The sequence below is a fragment of the Pinus tabuliformis genome, chromosome 1_2 (assembly GCF_031772625.1).
Source record: "Pinus tabuliformis cultivar Carrire ecotype Pingquan chromosome 1_2, CPIR1, whole genome shotgun sequence".
NCBI classification, from domain to species: domain Eukaryota; kingdom Viridiplantae; phylum Streptophyta; class Pinopsida; order Pinales; family Pinaceae; genus Pinus; species Pinus tabuliformis.
In genome coordinates this window covers 1021595183-1021610967 of record NC_142298.1, presented here as the reverse complement: position 1 = coordinate 1021610967, position 15785 = coordinate 1021595183, and the positions used below count along the sequence as shown (strand labels likewise).

The 15785-nt window shown below is 38.0% G+C and overlaps 2 protein-coding genes and 1 pseudogene across 2 annotated transcripts; all 3 read left to right on the top strand.

Annotated features, from left to right (window-relative positions):
- Positions 1-837: 837 nt before the first annotated feature.
- Positions 838-3377, top strand: LOC149209587 (pentatricopeptide repeat-containing protein At2g13600 pseudogene; annotated as a pseudogene).
- A 1011-nt stretch (positions 3378-4388) lies between these two features.
- LOC149209586 (TMV resistance protein N-like) lies at positions 4389-5632 on the top strand. The gene is made up of 2 exons (XM_089396408.1): positions 4389-4656; positions 4751-5632. The coding sequence occupies exons 1-2, from the start codon at positions 4526-4528 to the stop codon at positions 5268-5270; spliced, it is 651 nt and encodes a 216-aa protein (XP_089252534.1). The 5' UTR covers positions 4389-4525; the 3' UTR covers positions 5271-5632.
- LOC149209585 (disease resistance protein L6-like) lies at positions 5340-6000 on the top strand. The gene is made up of 2 exons (XM_089398680.1): positions 5340-5846; positions 5947-6000. Exons 1-2 carry the CDS (start codon positions 5340-5342, stop codon positions 5998-6000), a joined length of 561 nt encoding a protein of 186 aa, XP_089254806.1.
- The last annotated feature ends 9785 nt before the right edge of the window (positions 6001-15785 follow it).

The window sequence follows — 15785 nt, the reverse complement described above, 5'->3', positions numbered from 1 at the left end:
TTCAATTTCAATTTTCTCACACCCACCCTAATTACATTTCCCTTTAGTATCGCCAATTGACAAACAATTTGCACCTACCTAGATTTCTAACCATATATGCATGGCTATTGTTTGGTAAAAGCTTTGACTTTTGAGGAATTCTACCTCAATTTTTAGCCTAAACAATTAGAAACTTGCATGCCACAACACTTTGAATTTACAAAACTTCAACATTTTCCATGGAATTAGGGTTATCTCATGTTTTTTATCAGCTAAACCCTCATGTCCATGTTTGAATTTACAAAACCTCAACGTTTTCCATGGAATTAGGGTTATCTCATGTTTTTTATCAGCTAAACCCTCATGTCCATGTAATGTCATACCATTACGACAGAAATGAGAACTGAAATTCAAAACATGAACTTTAAAATATTTACGAAAATGCAAGTGTCCATTTTTCAACATGATCAATCATTATAAACTAATTAAACCATTGAACTGATTTGTAATTACGCCGTAAGGCGTTCCCATCTGAAATGGACTCCCCCAGCCGCCCCCGTGTCTTATTGTTCACCCTTAGATGGATGGTGTTAGACGATTGAACGAATTTCGATCGTTGATCGAAAACTAAAATAAAACTGCAATAAAAAAACGGGGAGAAAATGGGCAGGTAAAGCGGTTCGATATGACTCTGAGTCCCTTCATTGTGCGGGTTCGCATGGCATTTGCTAGATATCGATTACCAGTTCGCGGAAGAGAATCTCAGAGCTGCTCCTGAAATACATTGGAACAAACGCGTACTCGTTGCAATGGTCCCTGCTGCCTTGCGGCAGGTAATGGGGGACTAATAAAATAGCCATGGCAATGGCAGCGAGAAACGATCATAAGAAGAAAAATGGTGTTGTCAGTGAAACCAGTTCTCGAAATTTTGCTAAATCTCTTCCAGATGCCAAACTAGTCCATGCCCACATGGTTCAAACGCAATTTGAATGCCAGGATATCTCGCTAGGAAATAAACTGGTTAGTATATACGTTAAGTTAGGGAGCCTCATAGAGGCTCGCAGGGTTTTTGATGAAATGCCTCTGAAAAATGTGGTCTCGTGGACCGCCATGATTGCAGCTTATGCCCGGCACGAGCATGCTCAGGAGGCCTTGGGATTTTTTCATGAAATGCAAGATATGGGTTTACAGCCCAATCATTTTACCTTTTCCAGCATTCTCCCGGCGTGTACTGATTTGGAAGTCCTGAGGGAAGTTCATGGTGAAATTCGTAAGGGTGGATTCGAAACGAATGTGTTTGTGGGAAATGGACTTGTGGATATGTATGCCAAACATGGGTTTATTGAGTTTGCACGCGAATTGTTTGACAAAATGCCTCAACGAGATGTTGTCTCATGGAATGCTATGGTTGCAGGCTATGTACAGAATGGACTGGTCGGTGATGCCCTGAAGTTGTTTCAAGAGATGCCCAAACGAGATGTCATTTCATGGAATACAATGATTGCAGGGTATGCGCAGTGTGGGGATGTGGAAAACGCGGTGGAGCTGTTTGAGAAAATGCCTGGACATAATTTGGTTTCATGGAATACTATGATTGCAGGGTATGTGCAGAATGGATATGTTAAAGAGGCCTTCGAGCTCTTTCAGATCATGCCTGAAAGAAATGTGATCTCGTGGAATGCAGTGATTTCTGGATTTGCACAGAATGGGCAAGTTGAAGAGGCTCTAAACTTGTTTAAGACAATGCCTGAATCTAATGTTGTCTCGTGGAATGCAATGATTGGAGGATATTCACAGAATGGGCAAGCTGAAAACGCCCTGAAACTTTTTGGACGGATGCAAATGGTAAATATAAAACCGAATACAGAAACCTTTTGTCATTGTCTTACCTGCATGTTCAGCTTTGGCAGCTCTGGAACGAGGCAGTGAAGCCCATGAAGTAGTAATTAGAAGTGGGTTTCATTCTGATGTGCTTGTGGGAAATACCCTTGTAGGCATGTATGCAAAATGTGGGAGCACAGAAGATGCACGCAAGGTGTTTAACAGAATGCGCCAACAAGACACTGCTTCCTGGTCTGCAATGATTGTAGGGTATGCAATAAATGGATGTGCCAAGGAGTCCCTGGAACTCTTTGAACAAATGCAATTCACTGGCATAAAGCCTGACCGTGTTACTTTTGTGGGTGTTTTGTCTGCTTGCTGCCATGCAGGGTTAGTGGACGAGGGAAGGCAATACTTTGATGTCATGACTCGATTTTATCACATTACTCCTGCAATGGAGCACTATGGCTGTATGATAGACCTTCTTGGCCGGGCAGGGTGCTTGGATGAGGCAAACGACCTTATTAACAAAATGCCATTTAAACCGGATACTGACATGTGGGGTTCGTTTCTCAGTGCCTGCAGAACGCATAACAATATAGACCTCGGAGAAAAGGCAGCACAACACCTTATTGAGCTGAATCCCCAAAATCCAGCACCGTATGTACTGTTGTCAAACATCTATGCAGCAGCTGGTAGGTGGGATGACATTGGCAGTGTGCGGAACAGGATGAAAGAAAGGAAGGTGAAAAAGAAACCCGGTTGCAGTTGGATTGTTATTAACAAACAGGTCCATGCTTTCCTCGTAGGGGGATAGACTACTCCCACAAAGAGAAACAATTTATGCGAAGTTGAAACTTTGTCTGATCAGATGAATGCTGTGGCATATACAGCCAACGTGGGAATTCTACCAAATGGTTTTGAGGAGTAAAAGGATGACGTTCGTTTCCACCATACCCAACATGGGATTTCTACCAAATGGTTTTGAGTAAAAGGATCACGATCTTTCCCACCATAGCAAAATCTGGTCATCGCATTTGGACTCTGGACTTTATAACATGTTCAGTTCTCCTAAGACAGTCGTACATGTACAGAAGAACCTTTTTAATTTCTAGTCATTGTCACTCTGCTATGAAGTCCATGCCCAAGCTTCTTATGCAGGAGATTGTCGTGAGGGATGCTCATTGTTTCTATTGTTTCAACAAGAAACTGTGTTCTTGTAGAGATAGTTGTGGATGTCTCGAGCATTGAGTGAATGAACCCTGAGTTAGTGAAAAAAGAAAAACCCAGTAAAACAAGCCATAAGCATTGGTTTGCATAATGACCAAGCTTATGCATGTTGGCAAATCTTGCACTGGTGAAGATGGGCAGTGTTCCACTGTGGATTACGACGTGCCTACTAGTCAAGCTTATTTACGTAATCAATTATGATTGGTAGCCATGGAATAGCCGTTAAATTTTGGTTGCATGATGACCAAGCTTATATATGTTGGCAATCTTGCATTGGTGATGATGAGCAGTGTTCCTCTGCGGATTATGACTTTCCTACCAATCAAGCTTATCTATATTCTCTATCATGGATGTGTAGCCAAGGAATAGGTGTTATATTTTCTATTTAATATATGTAGCATTTCAATGTCCAGAACATATTTTCACTTTACCATTGTGTTATCAGAGTTATGAAGCACGGTTAAATTGACAGGAAGATACGTACTCATAGGTTGGGAGAACCAGAGAACCATTCTTTTATGATATTTATGTAACATGGATAAATAAACAGGTAACTATATATTTAGAGAGCTCTATGAGCAAATTTTGGGGATGGCAAACTAAAATTCACCAACATGGAAGTACCATTGCAGTAGTAAAACATGCAATTGGATAATGACAAGAAGCCAAAGATGGTGATGTTTGTAGCAAAGACAAAGGGCGCTATTACATGTAGGGATTTGGAGATTTGGATTCAAAGCCAACTTCCAAATTAATAAAGCTTTTGGTGTAGGGAATTTTTTATAATGTACTTATATTTCGGATCTGTTATGTATGTGGGTGTAAATAAACAGTTTTTGATTGTATTTGAAGATAGAATAAATCCGTAATTGTATAAATGTATTGATAGATAAATAATTGATAGAATGATGAATACTACAATGAGGGCGCTCGTTATAAATATCTAAGTCGGGTGTTCTTCCACTAATATCTAAGTCGGGTGTTCTTCCACTAATGGACATATTTTTTTAATAAGACATATTTCATCTAAGTAATTAACTATTTATTATGTTTACGCCGTAAGGCGTTCCCATCTGAAATGGACTCCCCCAGCTGCCCCCGTGTCTTATTGTTCACCCTTAGATCGTTGATCGAAAACTAAAATAAAACTGAAATAAAAAAACGGGGAGAAAAGGGGCAGGTAAAGCGGTTCGGTATGACTCGAGTGGCATTTGCTAGGTATCGATTACCAGTTCGCGGAAGAGAATCTCAGAGCTAAGAGCGAGCTGCTCCTGAAATCGAACCCTGTTCGCAAGAATTCCCAAAGATCCATATGACCGAGCCATTGCTCGTTTCTGGCCTGCCTTTGTAGACGATAAGGTAATTTAGTTCATTCTTACTGTTATTCCAATCTTTTATAATGTTAATCCTTGTGATCTACGGATCAGGACAGATGACAGGCAACATGGACTATTGGGTCAAATCTTGAGATTTATTGGTTGCGCGGCGGGCAACAATGGAGTCTATGGTAAAGCCTTGCGAGGTCATGAAAAGAAAAGGAGATACCCACAACAAAGAATTGCAGATTGGAAAAAAGCATTGCTTGAGGTTTCACACTTGCGGTTTGGAGCTAAAGGCATATTATGGGTAAGAACTTTTAGTCTCTGTGTCCCTAATAGTTTGATTGTATTGATAAACGAAGTTTTTCGCACTCACGTTTGGTTTTACTGTGAATAACCAGCGACGAAGGCAAACTCCTGGAGAACGTAGTTCAATTGGTGGAAGAAAAAATTAGAAAGCCTCAACTGTTTGTAGCTGAATATCCAACTGGTTTGGACGAAAAGCTACAAGATTTTGAGAAAACAGTGATGCTGCAGCAGCGACCCAGCGTGGAGACCAAGGTTGTGGGGATTGTGGGTTCTGGTGGTGTAGGGAAGACAACCTTGGCATTAGAGTTCTTTAACCGCAACAGGTCAGCCTACCGTGGATCTTGTTTTTTGGAAGATGTGAGAGCCGAAACTTCTTTAATTTCTGTTCAAAATAAACTCCTCCAAGGCTTGACTTCAGGGGATCTGGCAGTTAGTAACATTGTTGAAGGTAAATCAGAGCTTTTTCATCGTCTCTTGGGTTATAAAGCCCTCATAATTTTGGATGATATCAATGATTCCAGGCAGTTAAAAGCATTATTTTCACCTCTTAAAGATATTCTTAGTTCCGATAGCTTAATCCTACTTACATCTCGCAATAGGGATTTTCTTTAAACCAACGGAGTCTCGTTGATTTACAAGCTGTCAGGCCTCGACAGAGAACAGTCACAAAGGCTTTTCTGCATGCATGCCTTTCAGGAGCCTAAACCCCGTGCGGGATTTGAAGAAGTGGTTGCAAAGTTTTTGGATGCGTGTGATGGATTGCCATTGTCTCTCAGAGTGCTAGGGTCTCATCTTTATAAACAATATTTAGAGTATTGGGAAGCCCAATTGCTGAAATTATCGGGTTTAGTACTTCCCCCCGAAATACAAAACAGTCTTAGGATTAGTTACGACAGTCTCGACACCCAGGAAAGAGAGATATTCTTAGATATTGCCTGTTTCTTCATAGAAGAAGATAAAGATCTGGCCATAAGCATATGGGACAGATCTGGTTCGGGAGGAAAGCTGAATCTGCAGAACCTAGAGTACAAGTGTATTCTGGAGATCGACTGTCAAAACCGTATAAAAATGCACAATCACCTCAGAGACTTGGGCAGAGATTTCGCTGATAGAGAACTTCCGAGATGTCATCGTCATCTTTGGCGCCCCACTGACGGCCTTTTTCGTAATGCGGTTATACAACCAAATGTACGTGTTTGAATCAAAATGTTAGTTCTGAAAATTTTAGAAGTTATATATTGTTAATACTGTTTGGATTTACGAGTAAGTCCATATTGTTTTCTAACAGTTTTCAGATAATAATTCAGGTGCGCGGGATAAACAGGGTTCAAGGAATACCTGACCAGTCGTTCCACAACTCTTTGCAGCCTTATGTTGATATGAGCACGTTGCACCTATTGAGGGCCGAAGGTAATTGTTTGAGAAGCATATCCGAGTTTCTGAAACAAGCGGATCAGCTTCTATGGCTTTGCTGGAGTAAGTGTCCAGACACTTCCCTGCCTTCTTGTCTTCGAATTCGGAATTTGAGAGCTTTACAAATGACCGGTGGCGAATTGGAAACATGGTGCCATAGTGAAAGTGTGGTAAAGAATGCTTCTTTTTTTCCCCTTTTTGGTTGTTGTCCAGAATACTCAAAATTTACGGTTGCTAATTTTGTAGATGTATTATTAAATTAAATTGAAAAACGTTCAAAGATAAGAGAGAAAAAATGTAGCCCCAGGGGCATTTCAATTCGTTAATAAGTTTGTTGAAACAACACAGATTCAGATTCAAATCCCCTATAGTGAGTCGTTTAGGGCTTGAACCCAAGAAGCAACAGGCTGCTTTTTGGCTTGAACCCAAGAAGCAACAGGCTGCTAGTACAAAAAGAAAGAAAGAAACAGATAAAAAAAATGTATATGCATCTGAAAATTTTTTGCTTGCCAACAAGTTTTTAATGTATCTCTCCGATACTGTAGCTGTCATTCCGCTGTTCAATGTGCATTGATTAGGAATGTAATAGAAACCATAATGAAAAGGAAGCTTTGGTATAGAATGTAATAGAAACCAGAATGAAATGCAATTAATTTTTTGGAAAGATCCTTTATACCTAGTATAAAGTGTTGCATAAAATACAAAATTTGTAAAAAGTGTTGCATAAAATACAAAACTTGTAAAGAGTAATTTTATACGGGACCTTGCTGCATTTTGGAAAACAATCCGGAATGTGAATGGTTCTGGGCTTCAAATTCTGTTGTTGGTTCAATATTATGAGTTATCTCGGAACCAATTTTTTTTAAATAAAAAACGCCATTTTTTTAAAATAAAAAACGCTTCTGTATTAATAAAAATAAAAAAAACAGATAGTAAATATAACATATTTCTTGATTACAGGTGGCTTCCACAGCATTCATTACCTCGAAAAAAAAAGTGAGGTCTCGGCTTGCTTGACATCGCATTGGGTGGTTTGTCAGTGATTATCAAAGGCTACCGATAGCGTTTTAATAGATCCAGAGAAAATGCCATTGCTGAGCGCATGGATTGATCGATTCTATAAATCCGATGGACTGAAAGAAGTAATCCCTGATTTTGCCAAGCTGCCGGAATTTATGTCCACTAGGAGAGCCAGTATGATCACCGCCTACAGCTAAATAGGGCAAACTTAGCACAGACAGAGGTTGTATTTGTTAAAGTACATTAAATTTAGGTAGTCGAGTCAAGTTAAATTTAGAAAGTAGCCAGATCCAGCCAATCTGGCAGAATGTATATCCATTAGGAGAGCGAATCTTTTGGGTATGATATCACCACCTACTGCAAATTAGGGCGAACTATGCTGGCCTTATAAATGGAGGACAAGCAGAGAGATTTTATTTAAGATGAGTTTATCACCTACGTCAAGAAGTAAGATCACCCAGTAAGTTATTATAATTAAATCCAAATAGTGAAGGGAATAGTGATAATAATCAGAATAGTGGAAGTAGTCAATCAAGATCTAGGATGCCAAACAAATCAATCAAAAGTTTCATAGTGTGGAACTACGTAGAGAATGGTAATGGACGTTGATCCTTCTATGCAAATTACGTTCTTTCACTGTGTTGGATCGGAGGATCCCAAACAAAATATTTTTGTATGTGAGAAAGTTTGGAATGTTAAATAGGTACTAGATGAATATAAAAAGGTGGCACAATTGTATACCACTATTAGACCACATGTTAACATGGTACATGAAATTAAAGAACATTGTGCCAGGAGGGAGAGGTAGAGGATTATGGGAGATCAAGAAAGCAAAGGAGTTTCGAAAAAAAACCAAAGTCTAGTGTATTACATAGGTCAAGGAGATTGAGCAGTACGTTAGTGAGTCAGTATGGGATTAAAACCATACATTCAAAGAATTATTAGAATTATTATCATTTCCAATTCCTAGTGTGTTGCATAGAGAATCATTCATTGTAATTTCATTTCCCAATATACATGTTTTGTGGAGAACCTACATTAACTTAGTACATTGGAACTTAATTATTTAGATCCTCCTGGTGGCAATCTAATTATCATATGTACCATTTCCATGGATAAATCATGTGATTGATGTGATGTTATTAATTCTAAATGTAACTAAAGTGAATTGTAATGCACTCATGTGTATTTAAGTCAAGATTGAGTATATGAAAAATAATCATGTGATTGATGTGATGTTATTAATTCTAAATGTAACTAAAGTGAACTGTAATGCACTCATGTGTATTTAAGTCAAGATTGAGTATATGAAAAATTTAAGGGTCATGTATTAAATACTAATAAAAGAATTTGTTGTGGAAAAATGGCATTGCCACAGTAATATAAATCATAGCAAAGATCTTCATTCATATATATATAGATATAACAATTATGTACTATAGAGATTTATTTATCTCAATGATAACTTGAGATTCTTCTGTATGTAAATGAAAAATTAATAGATCAATTTAATCTTAATTTTGAGAGAATTGATTATTTTTAATAATGAAATATTTTTTGATTATTTTTAATAATGAATTTTTTTTTTATTATTTTTAATAATGAATTTTTTTTTAATTATTTTTAATAATGAAATATTTTTTTATGATATTATTTTTAATAATGAAATATTTTTTTATGATATTATTTTAAATTAAAATTTAAATCAAATTTATATTTTCATAATATATATTTTTATGCATAAGAGGTTGAAATAAAAATATTTTAATTAAAATAGAAATTAAAATATTTTTTTATTACTATTTTTTTTATTAATATTTATAGATATTCTATTTAAATTTCATATTAACATTAAAATAATTATACATGTTTAATTATTTTATTATTTATATAGAATTATGAAGGAATTATATATTTCTTTTATATTAGGTTATAAAAAAATATATTTCAATACAATAAATAGTTAAAAGAATTAATTAATCTACTTCTCTCTTATCAAATAATGTAAAGTTAGTTAAAAGAATTAATTAATCATTTTCAATAAAATATCTACTTTCCACTTCCTCTGGGTACGTTACTTGGAAATTATCTATTCGAAACTCTGGGTGAAAGAGAAGAGCTTTTTAGCTCTGCACAGATGGTTTATTGGTTTTAATCCGCTTCGTTGCACGCCCCAAAACAATTACATTTGGCCAAAATTGCCTGGCCTGCCTCTTGAACTGTGGACCAAAGAATCTATGGAAAAAATAGGAAATGCTATTGGGCGATTCATATACGTCGATCCTAGGTGTATTGGGGCAAAAGACAAGCAGGTGGCCTAGATTCTCATAGAAAAGGAATTCAAAGGGGGTTTTCCAGAGTCTATTGATTTAACTTGGGAGCTGTCCAAAATTCAACAACGATTAGATTATTGGGGCGTCCCATTTAGGTGTTCAAATTGTCACAAAACTAGACACCTTTTTCGTAATTGTCCTCGTCACCCCAATGGTAAACAAAAGAAAAAGTTCCATGCTGTAAATATTCCTGTTTCGACATATGAAAGAGAAAATTCGGCATATGAATGGCCTAACACCATGGAGGTCTATCGGGCTCCAGTCAGAACTAATGACGTCCTATCCTCGCCGAAAGGCCGTTCCCTAGATTGATCTGCCAGTCTTCCGCAATCTCGATCTGTATCTGTGAACCATACAAATCGTAATTCTAACTATTTTTCTGATCGACCCCGTTCTTCCACTGTTTCTGAAACTCCCTCGCTGTCCTTTTTTGACCTATTATACAAGGTCATATCAAAGATTATAGCTATTCAAATTAGAAACACTCTATCTCTACATCTATCTCCAGAGCAACACGGGTTTCTTAAAGACAGAAATATCTTAGAAGCAGTGGCTCTCACTCAAGAATTATTACACTCAATGCATAGCAGGAAAATAGAAGTTGCTCTTTTAAAATCGACCTTAAAAAGGCATATGACTGTGTGAACTGGGGCTTTATTCGATGCCTACTAGCTAGGATTGGCCTAGATGTTAGGTGCATCAAATGGATCATGGCCTATGTGGTGGTAGTAAATTATGCAGTCCTAATTAACGGTGTCCCAACTCCTTTCTTCAAAGCGGCCAGGGGCTTACATCAGGGTTGCTCCCTATCTCCACTCCTTTTCATTCTAGTTATGGAATCTCTGAGCCTACACATAAAGAAAGCGATCCAACAAGAGATATACAAGCCTCTCCCCATTTGCAGGGATATATTCATGTCACATAATCTTTTTATTGATGATATCCTTCCGTCAGCCATACTGTGCAAATCAACATGGATATGTATCTATGAAATCTTTGGGAGATTTCAAAAAGCCACCGACATGTATATCGACGATTTAAAATCTTCATTCTATGTCGCTGATGTGAATGGAGGTATAATCACATTTCTAACAGATCTTTTCAACATTAAAGCATTTCCTATCCTGAAGGGCTTCAAACATCTGGGATTCAATTTGAAACCTGTGGGTTACAGATTGGCCGACTGGTCATGTATTCCAAATCGGTTCTATAAGAAAATATCTACATGGGAATACAGGTGCTTATCAATTGGAGGTCGCGCCATTCTCACACAATCCCTGCTGCTACAAATCATGGTTTATTGGGCACACCTTTTCTATATCCCTTCATCTACTATTAACAGTTTAAACAGAATGATAGCTAATTTCATATGGGGAGGACAGAAGGAGAAGATAAAATATCACCTCAGCAAGCTTTCGAAGTTGACACGGCCAAAAAATATGGGAGGTTGGGGCATATTGGATTTACACTCCTTTAGAAGAGCCCTTCTATGTAAATCAATGTGGAAAGTGATTATGGATGAATCCAACTGGAGCAAAACCATTAGAGCTAAGTACATGGATGAGCAAGACATGACATATTGGTATAGACAGCGCTCCACTAGATCCACCAACGGCTCATATATATGGAGAGGTTTTAAAAGATTGGAGTCGTTCTTTAGAAAAAAATTGATTTGGAAATTCCAATCCGGATCCAATATTATCATTGGATTTGATGAATTCGCAGGTATGGGAGAAAAGATCCGTATCTCCTCTCAACTTTTGAGAAATTTACACAGCAGGGGATATTTCTTTTGGGCCAGTGCAATAAAAAAATGGGATGGTGTTATTCCAATCTGGAAAACTGCTACAGAAATGCAATTACCCGGTGCTCTGGAATCCCAATGGAATGCTATCACTATTTCATTGCAATCGCGTGGATTGTATCGCTCGTCAGATAGGGATTGCCTCGTTTGGAAAGGTCTCAGTGGTGCATCGGCTGTATATGCAAAGCATATATATCTCCAAATTTTATTATCAGAGTCCGATACATATCATAATATTTTCCCCCCAGCGTTTTGGAAATTTGGATGCCCTTTAAAAATCATTATTTTTTCTTGGCTGGTTTTTCATGACAGGAATCTCACTTGGGAGAATCTCCAGAAGCGCAAATGGTGTGGGCCTGCCATATGCCCCCTTTGTAGATCAAATTCTGAAAATAATTTGCATATTTTCCTACAATGTCCTCAATCCCAGTTGATTTGATAGAACTTAACTACTGACTTTGGTTTCGTCATCGTCAATGCTCCTTCTATCTATGAGGCTTCCAAAGCACGGAGCAACATGTATTGCAAGTGGAGGCCCATTTCTTTGTTAACAATCTGGGCCATATGGAAATGGCAAAATCGAATGATTTTCGATTCCAAAAGGGAACCGTTTTATAAATTTTTCGAATCTATCCTTTGTTTATATGAAGCGCTAGCTTAGCCATGACATCCCAAAGTCAGACAAGGAAGGAATCAACAGCCCAACGATGCCTATGGATATCCCTATGCTTTTTTAAAATACACATAACTAATACTTTCAACTGTAACTCATTATCATCCACCCTTTCTTTCAACAACGTCCATTCACATATCGCTATTCTTCCACAACCTATTATTATTTACAAAATATCCATTTTCAGAATACACATAACTAGCTATTGCAATTGTAACCCATTATCATCCACCATTGCTTTCAACAATGTCCATTCACATGTCCCTATTCTTCCCCACTCTATGCCTTACGGCGTTCCCTTTGCAACATAAGATGCAAATGCTAGTTTTTATTATTTTTAATATAACCTCACATCACATGTCTTCATTTTAAATTACCACTCAACACAACAATTACTTTGAACTTGCAATGAATATGTTATAATTTACTTATACTTGCTCTACAACCACAAAAGTCCAAACAAAAGTGAATTGGACATCTCACACCCATTGTGCCAGTTTCACACCCATTGTATCAGTTTGCAAGTCATTAAACTGGCATCTTGTAGAAGGAAATTACCTACTTCTGCATCCAAAGCATTTCAAAAATTATCACCAAACTGACATCTTTCAGAACGAAATTACCTACTTATGCATCCAAAGCATTTCAAAAATTTGCATCTTGCAAAAGGAAATTACCTACTTCTGCATCAAAACATTTTAAAAATTGGCATCTTGCAGAAGGAAATTACCTATTCCTGCATCCAAAGCATTTCAAAAATTTTGACACAAGTAAGTTTCCAATTATTTCTATACTTTCAATAAGGTCAAATGATACACCCTCCAACCTCAAGTGTCAAGACTTAGTGCAGAGCCCAATGAAAAAAAACAGATGCCTTCATGTTATTGCATGAGTGGACCCTGATCCAACATTGGAGAATAGGTAGTAACAGACACCACATAGGAAAAGTCTCTTATTACACTCAAATATTTCTCTACTAAGAAAAGCGTCCGGCTGTAACCACTAATTTGTTGGGTTTATGAGGAGATTGTGAAGTACAAAGTTGACGTTAGCCTCTCATTTAGTTGGTGACAGTACGGATGAAGCTGTGGACTAAAGATTTCCATAATCTCAAAAGCTTCTGACACTATGCCCACCACTTTGCAGACGGTTTCTTTTTCATGCATAACAAAATCTATCTGAATTAAACTCCACAAGCAATCATTCGCTGCTCAATTTGGCAAGATCTACTTCAGGATTGGGTCTAGAGCGCTTTGATTTCTATTACTTAAATAGAAGCCTCCAAAGTGCTTTGATTTCTAGCAATTTCAATGATTTGCTTGCTTTCTCACTCACTGGAAACATGACAAACTCTGTATTTATAAAGCATCATGGTGATAGAGTCAAGGGGCATGTGCCAATTCACATGTATGGGTTGGATATTATTTAATTATTATATGTTTTAGATTTTAAGGGATTATTTTTCTTTAGTTTATGAGCAAAGTCTAGCTCCAAGAATATGAAGGAGAATTGGCCCAATAATTTCTCATTAAGAATAGTGTTTTAACCAGTGCAACTCGGCTAGTTAAACTAACTATTAAAACTTAATAAAACTTATTTTAATAAAAATATATACAGTGTTATTTTATTTTATAAAAGGCAATAAATATAATATAATTTATTTAAAATAATAATCAAACTTTAAATTGAACATGATATATCTCATTTTTATAATAATATGTTTAATTTTCTTAAATTCAAAATTTCCAATTATATAAAAATAATATAATTAATAAAAAATAAATATAATAATTAAGAATTTTAATAGGAATTTTATTCACTTATAAGTGGTGTTGTAGTTGAACTCTCATAGGTGAAGCCATTTCACTCACGCTCTTTGTTGCCCCGTCACATAGTTGCGTAGGTACGTTTCCAGCCACTTGTTTACTATCTCGGTTTGCCCATCAATTCGCGGGTGATAGCTAGTATTGGGTGTAAGCTTAGTCCCCACCAACCAAAACAATTCCTACTAGAAAGCCCCCATGAATTGGCTATCCCTGTCACTCACAATGGTCTTGGGAAGACCATGGAATCGGAAGACCTCCTGAAAGAACAATTTGGCCACCTAAGAAGTTGAAGATCTTAACGAGATGGCGAACAAATGGGCGAACTTGGTCAATCTTTCAACCACAACGCAAATACAATCTCGCTCCTGTGTAGTCGAAAGCCCCGTAATAAAGTCCATGGAAACACTCTCCCACTTTCTCTCCGAAATGGGGAGCGGTTGTAGTAAAATTGCATGATGTGACAACTCCACCTTGTTCCTCTAACCGTCTATGCACTCCTACACAAGCCTCAATACATCTCCCTTGAGTCCCCGCCGTGAAAACATCTTCCTGATAACACGATATGTTTTGAGGAACATAGGATGTTCTGCTAGAGGGGAATTGTGGGTTGCATGCATAATCCTCTCCTTGAGCTGAGATCCTGGTACCAAGTATATTTCGTCCTTGTAGCAGATCACGTTATCCATCGCTCAGAACCTGTCATCCCTATGTGTGCCATCCAATATCTCAGAAGCATGTTTTTCTTTGGAGTACTCAACCAAAAGTTGAGCCTTCCAATCATGAGTAACATCCATCAAATACAGTATTGCAAGCCTCCCGGAAAGTGAATCTACTACTATGTTGTGTTTGAACTTAATGTACTCAATCTTAAATTCATATGCTTGGATTTTGCTCACCCACTTTTGCTTCCTCTCCTTCAATGACTGATGCCCCAAGAAGATCGAAGATTGTTGTGATCAGTCTTTACCTTGAACCGATTGCCCACTAGATATTGCTTGAACCTTGCTAGTGTATGCTTCACGGCCAACATCTATTTGTCATAGAAAGAGTACAACTGCTCGTGGGATAGCAGTTTCCTGCTCTCGAATGCAATAGGATGGCCTCCCTGTGTCAACGTGGCCCCAACTCCCTCACCAAAAGCATCACACTCCAATACAAATGGCTGTGTGAAATCTGACAAAGTGAAAACAAGGCAACTTTTCATAACCTTATTGAGGTGCTCAAAGGCCTCTTGTGCCACCCGCGTCCATGTAAAAGCCCCCTTTTTTGTCAAATTGGTGAGGGGTCTTGCATGCTGTGAGAATCCTCTCATGAACCTCCTGTAGTAAGTACAAATGCCCAGGAACCCTATCAACTATGTCACATTCTTGGGTGTTGGCCAATCCAAGATGAACCTAATCTTCTCGCGGTGTACCTTCACTCCATCCTCCCCAATCACATGCCCAAGGTACAACATCTCTGTCAGTCCAAATTCACATTTGGACATCTTCACATACAACTATTATTCCTCTAGTATATGAAGTACTACCTCCAAGTGTTAAAGGTGATCCTCCCAAGTCCGAATATAGATAAGTATGTCGTCAAAGAAGACAAGGACAAAGCATTGCAACTACCCACGAAACATGTGGTTCATACAAGACTAGAATGTAGCTGGAGCATTGGTTAGCCCAAAGGGCATCACCAAGAATTCAAAGTGTCCATAGTGGCAATGAATGGCAGTCTTGGGGATGCCCTGCTCCCTCACCTAAATATGGTGATACCCCGAGCACAGATCTATCTTAGAGAAGTATCTAACTCATCTAAGCTTGTCCATCAGCTCATCGAAGTTCATGATGGGGTATATGTTCTTCAATGTTTTCTTATCGAGGGTCTTGTAGTCAATGCACATGTGTAGTGTCGTATCCTTCTTCTTCACAAACACCAAGGAAGAAGCAAATGGACTCGAACTAGGCCCGATGTGCCCCAATCTCAGCAAATCCTATATGGCCCTCTCGATATCATCTCGATAGGATTTATGGTTCCTATACGTAGTAGTGATGACCGCATGCACCCCCTCCT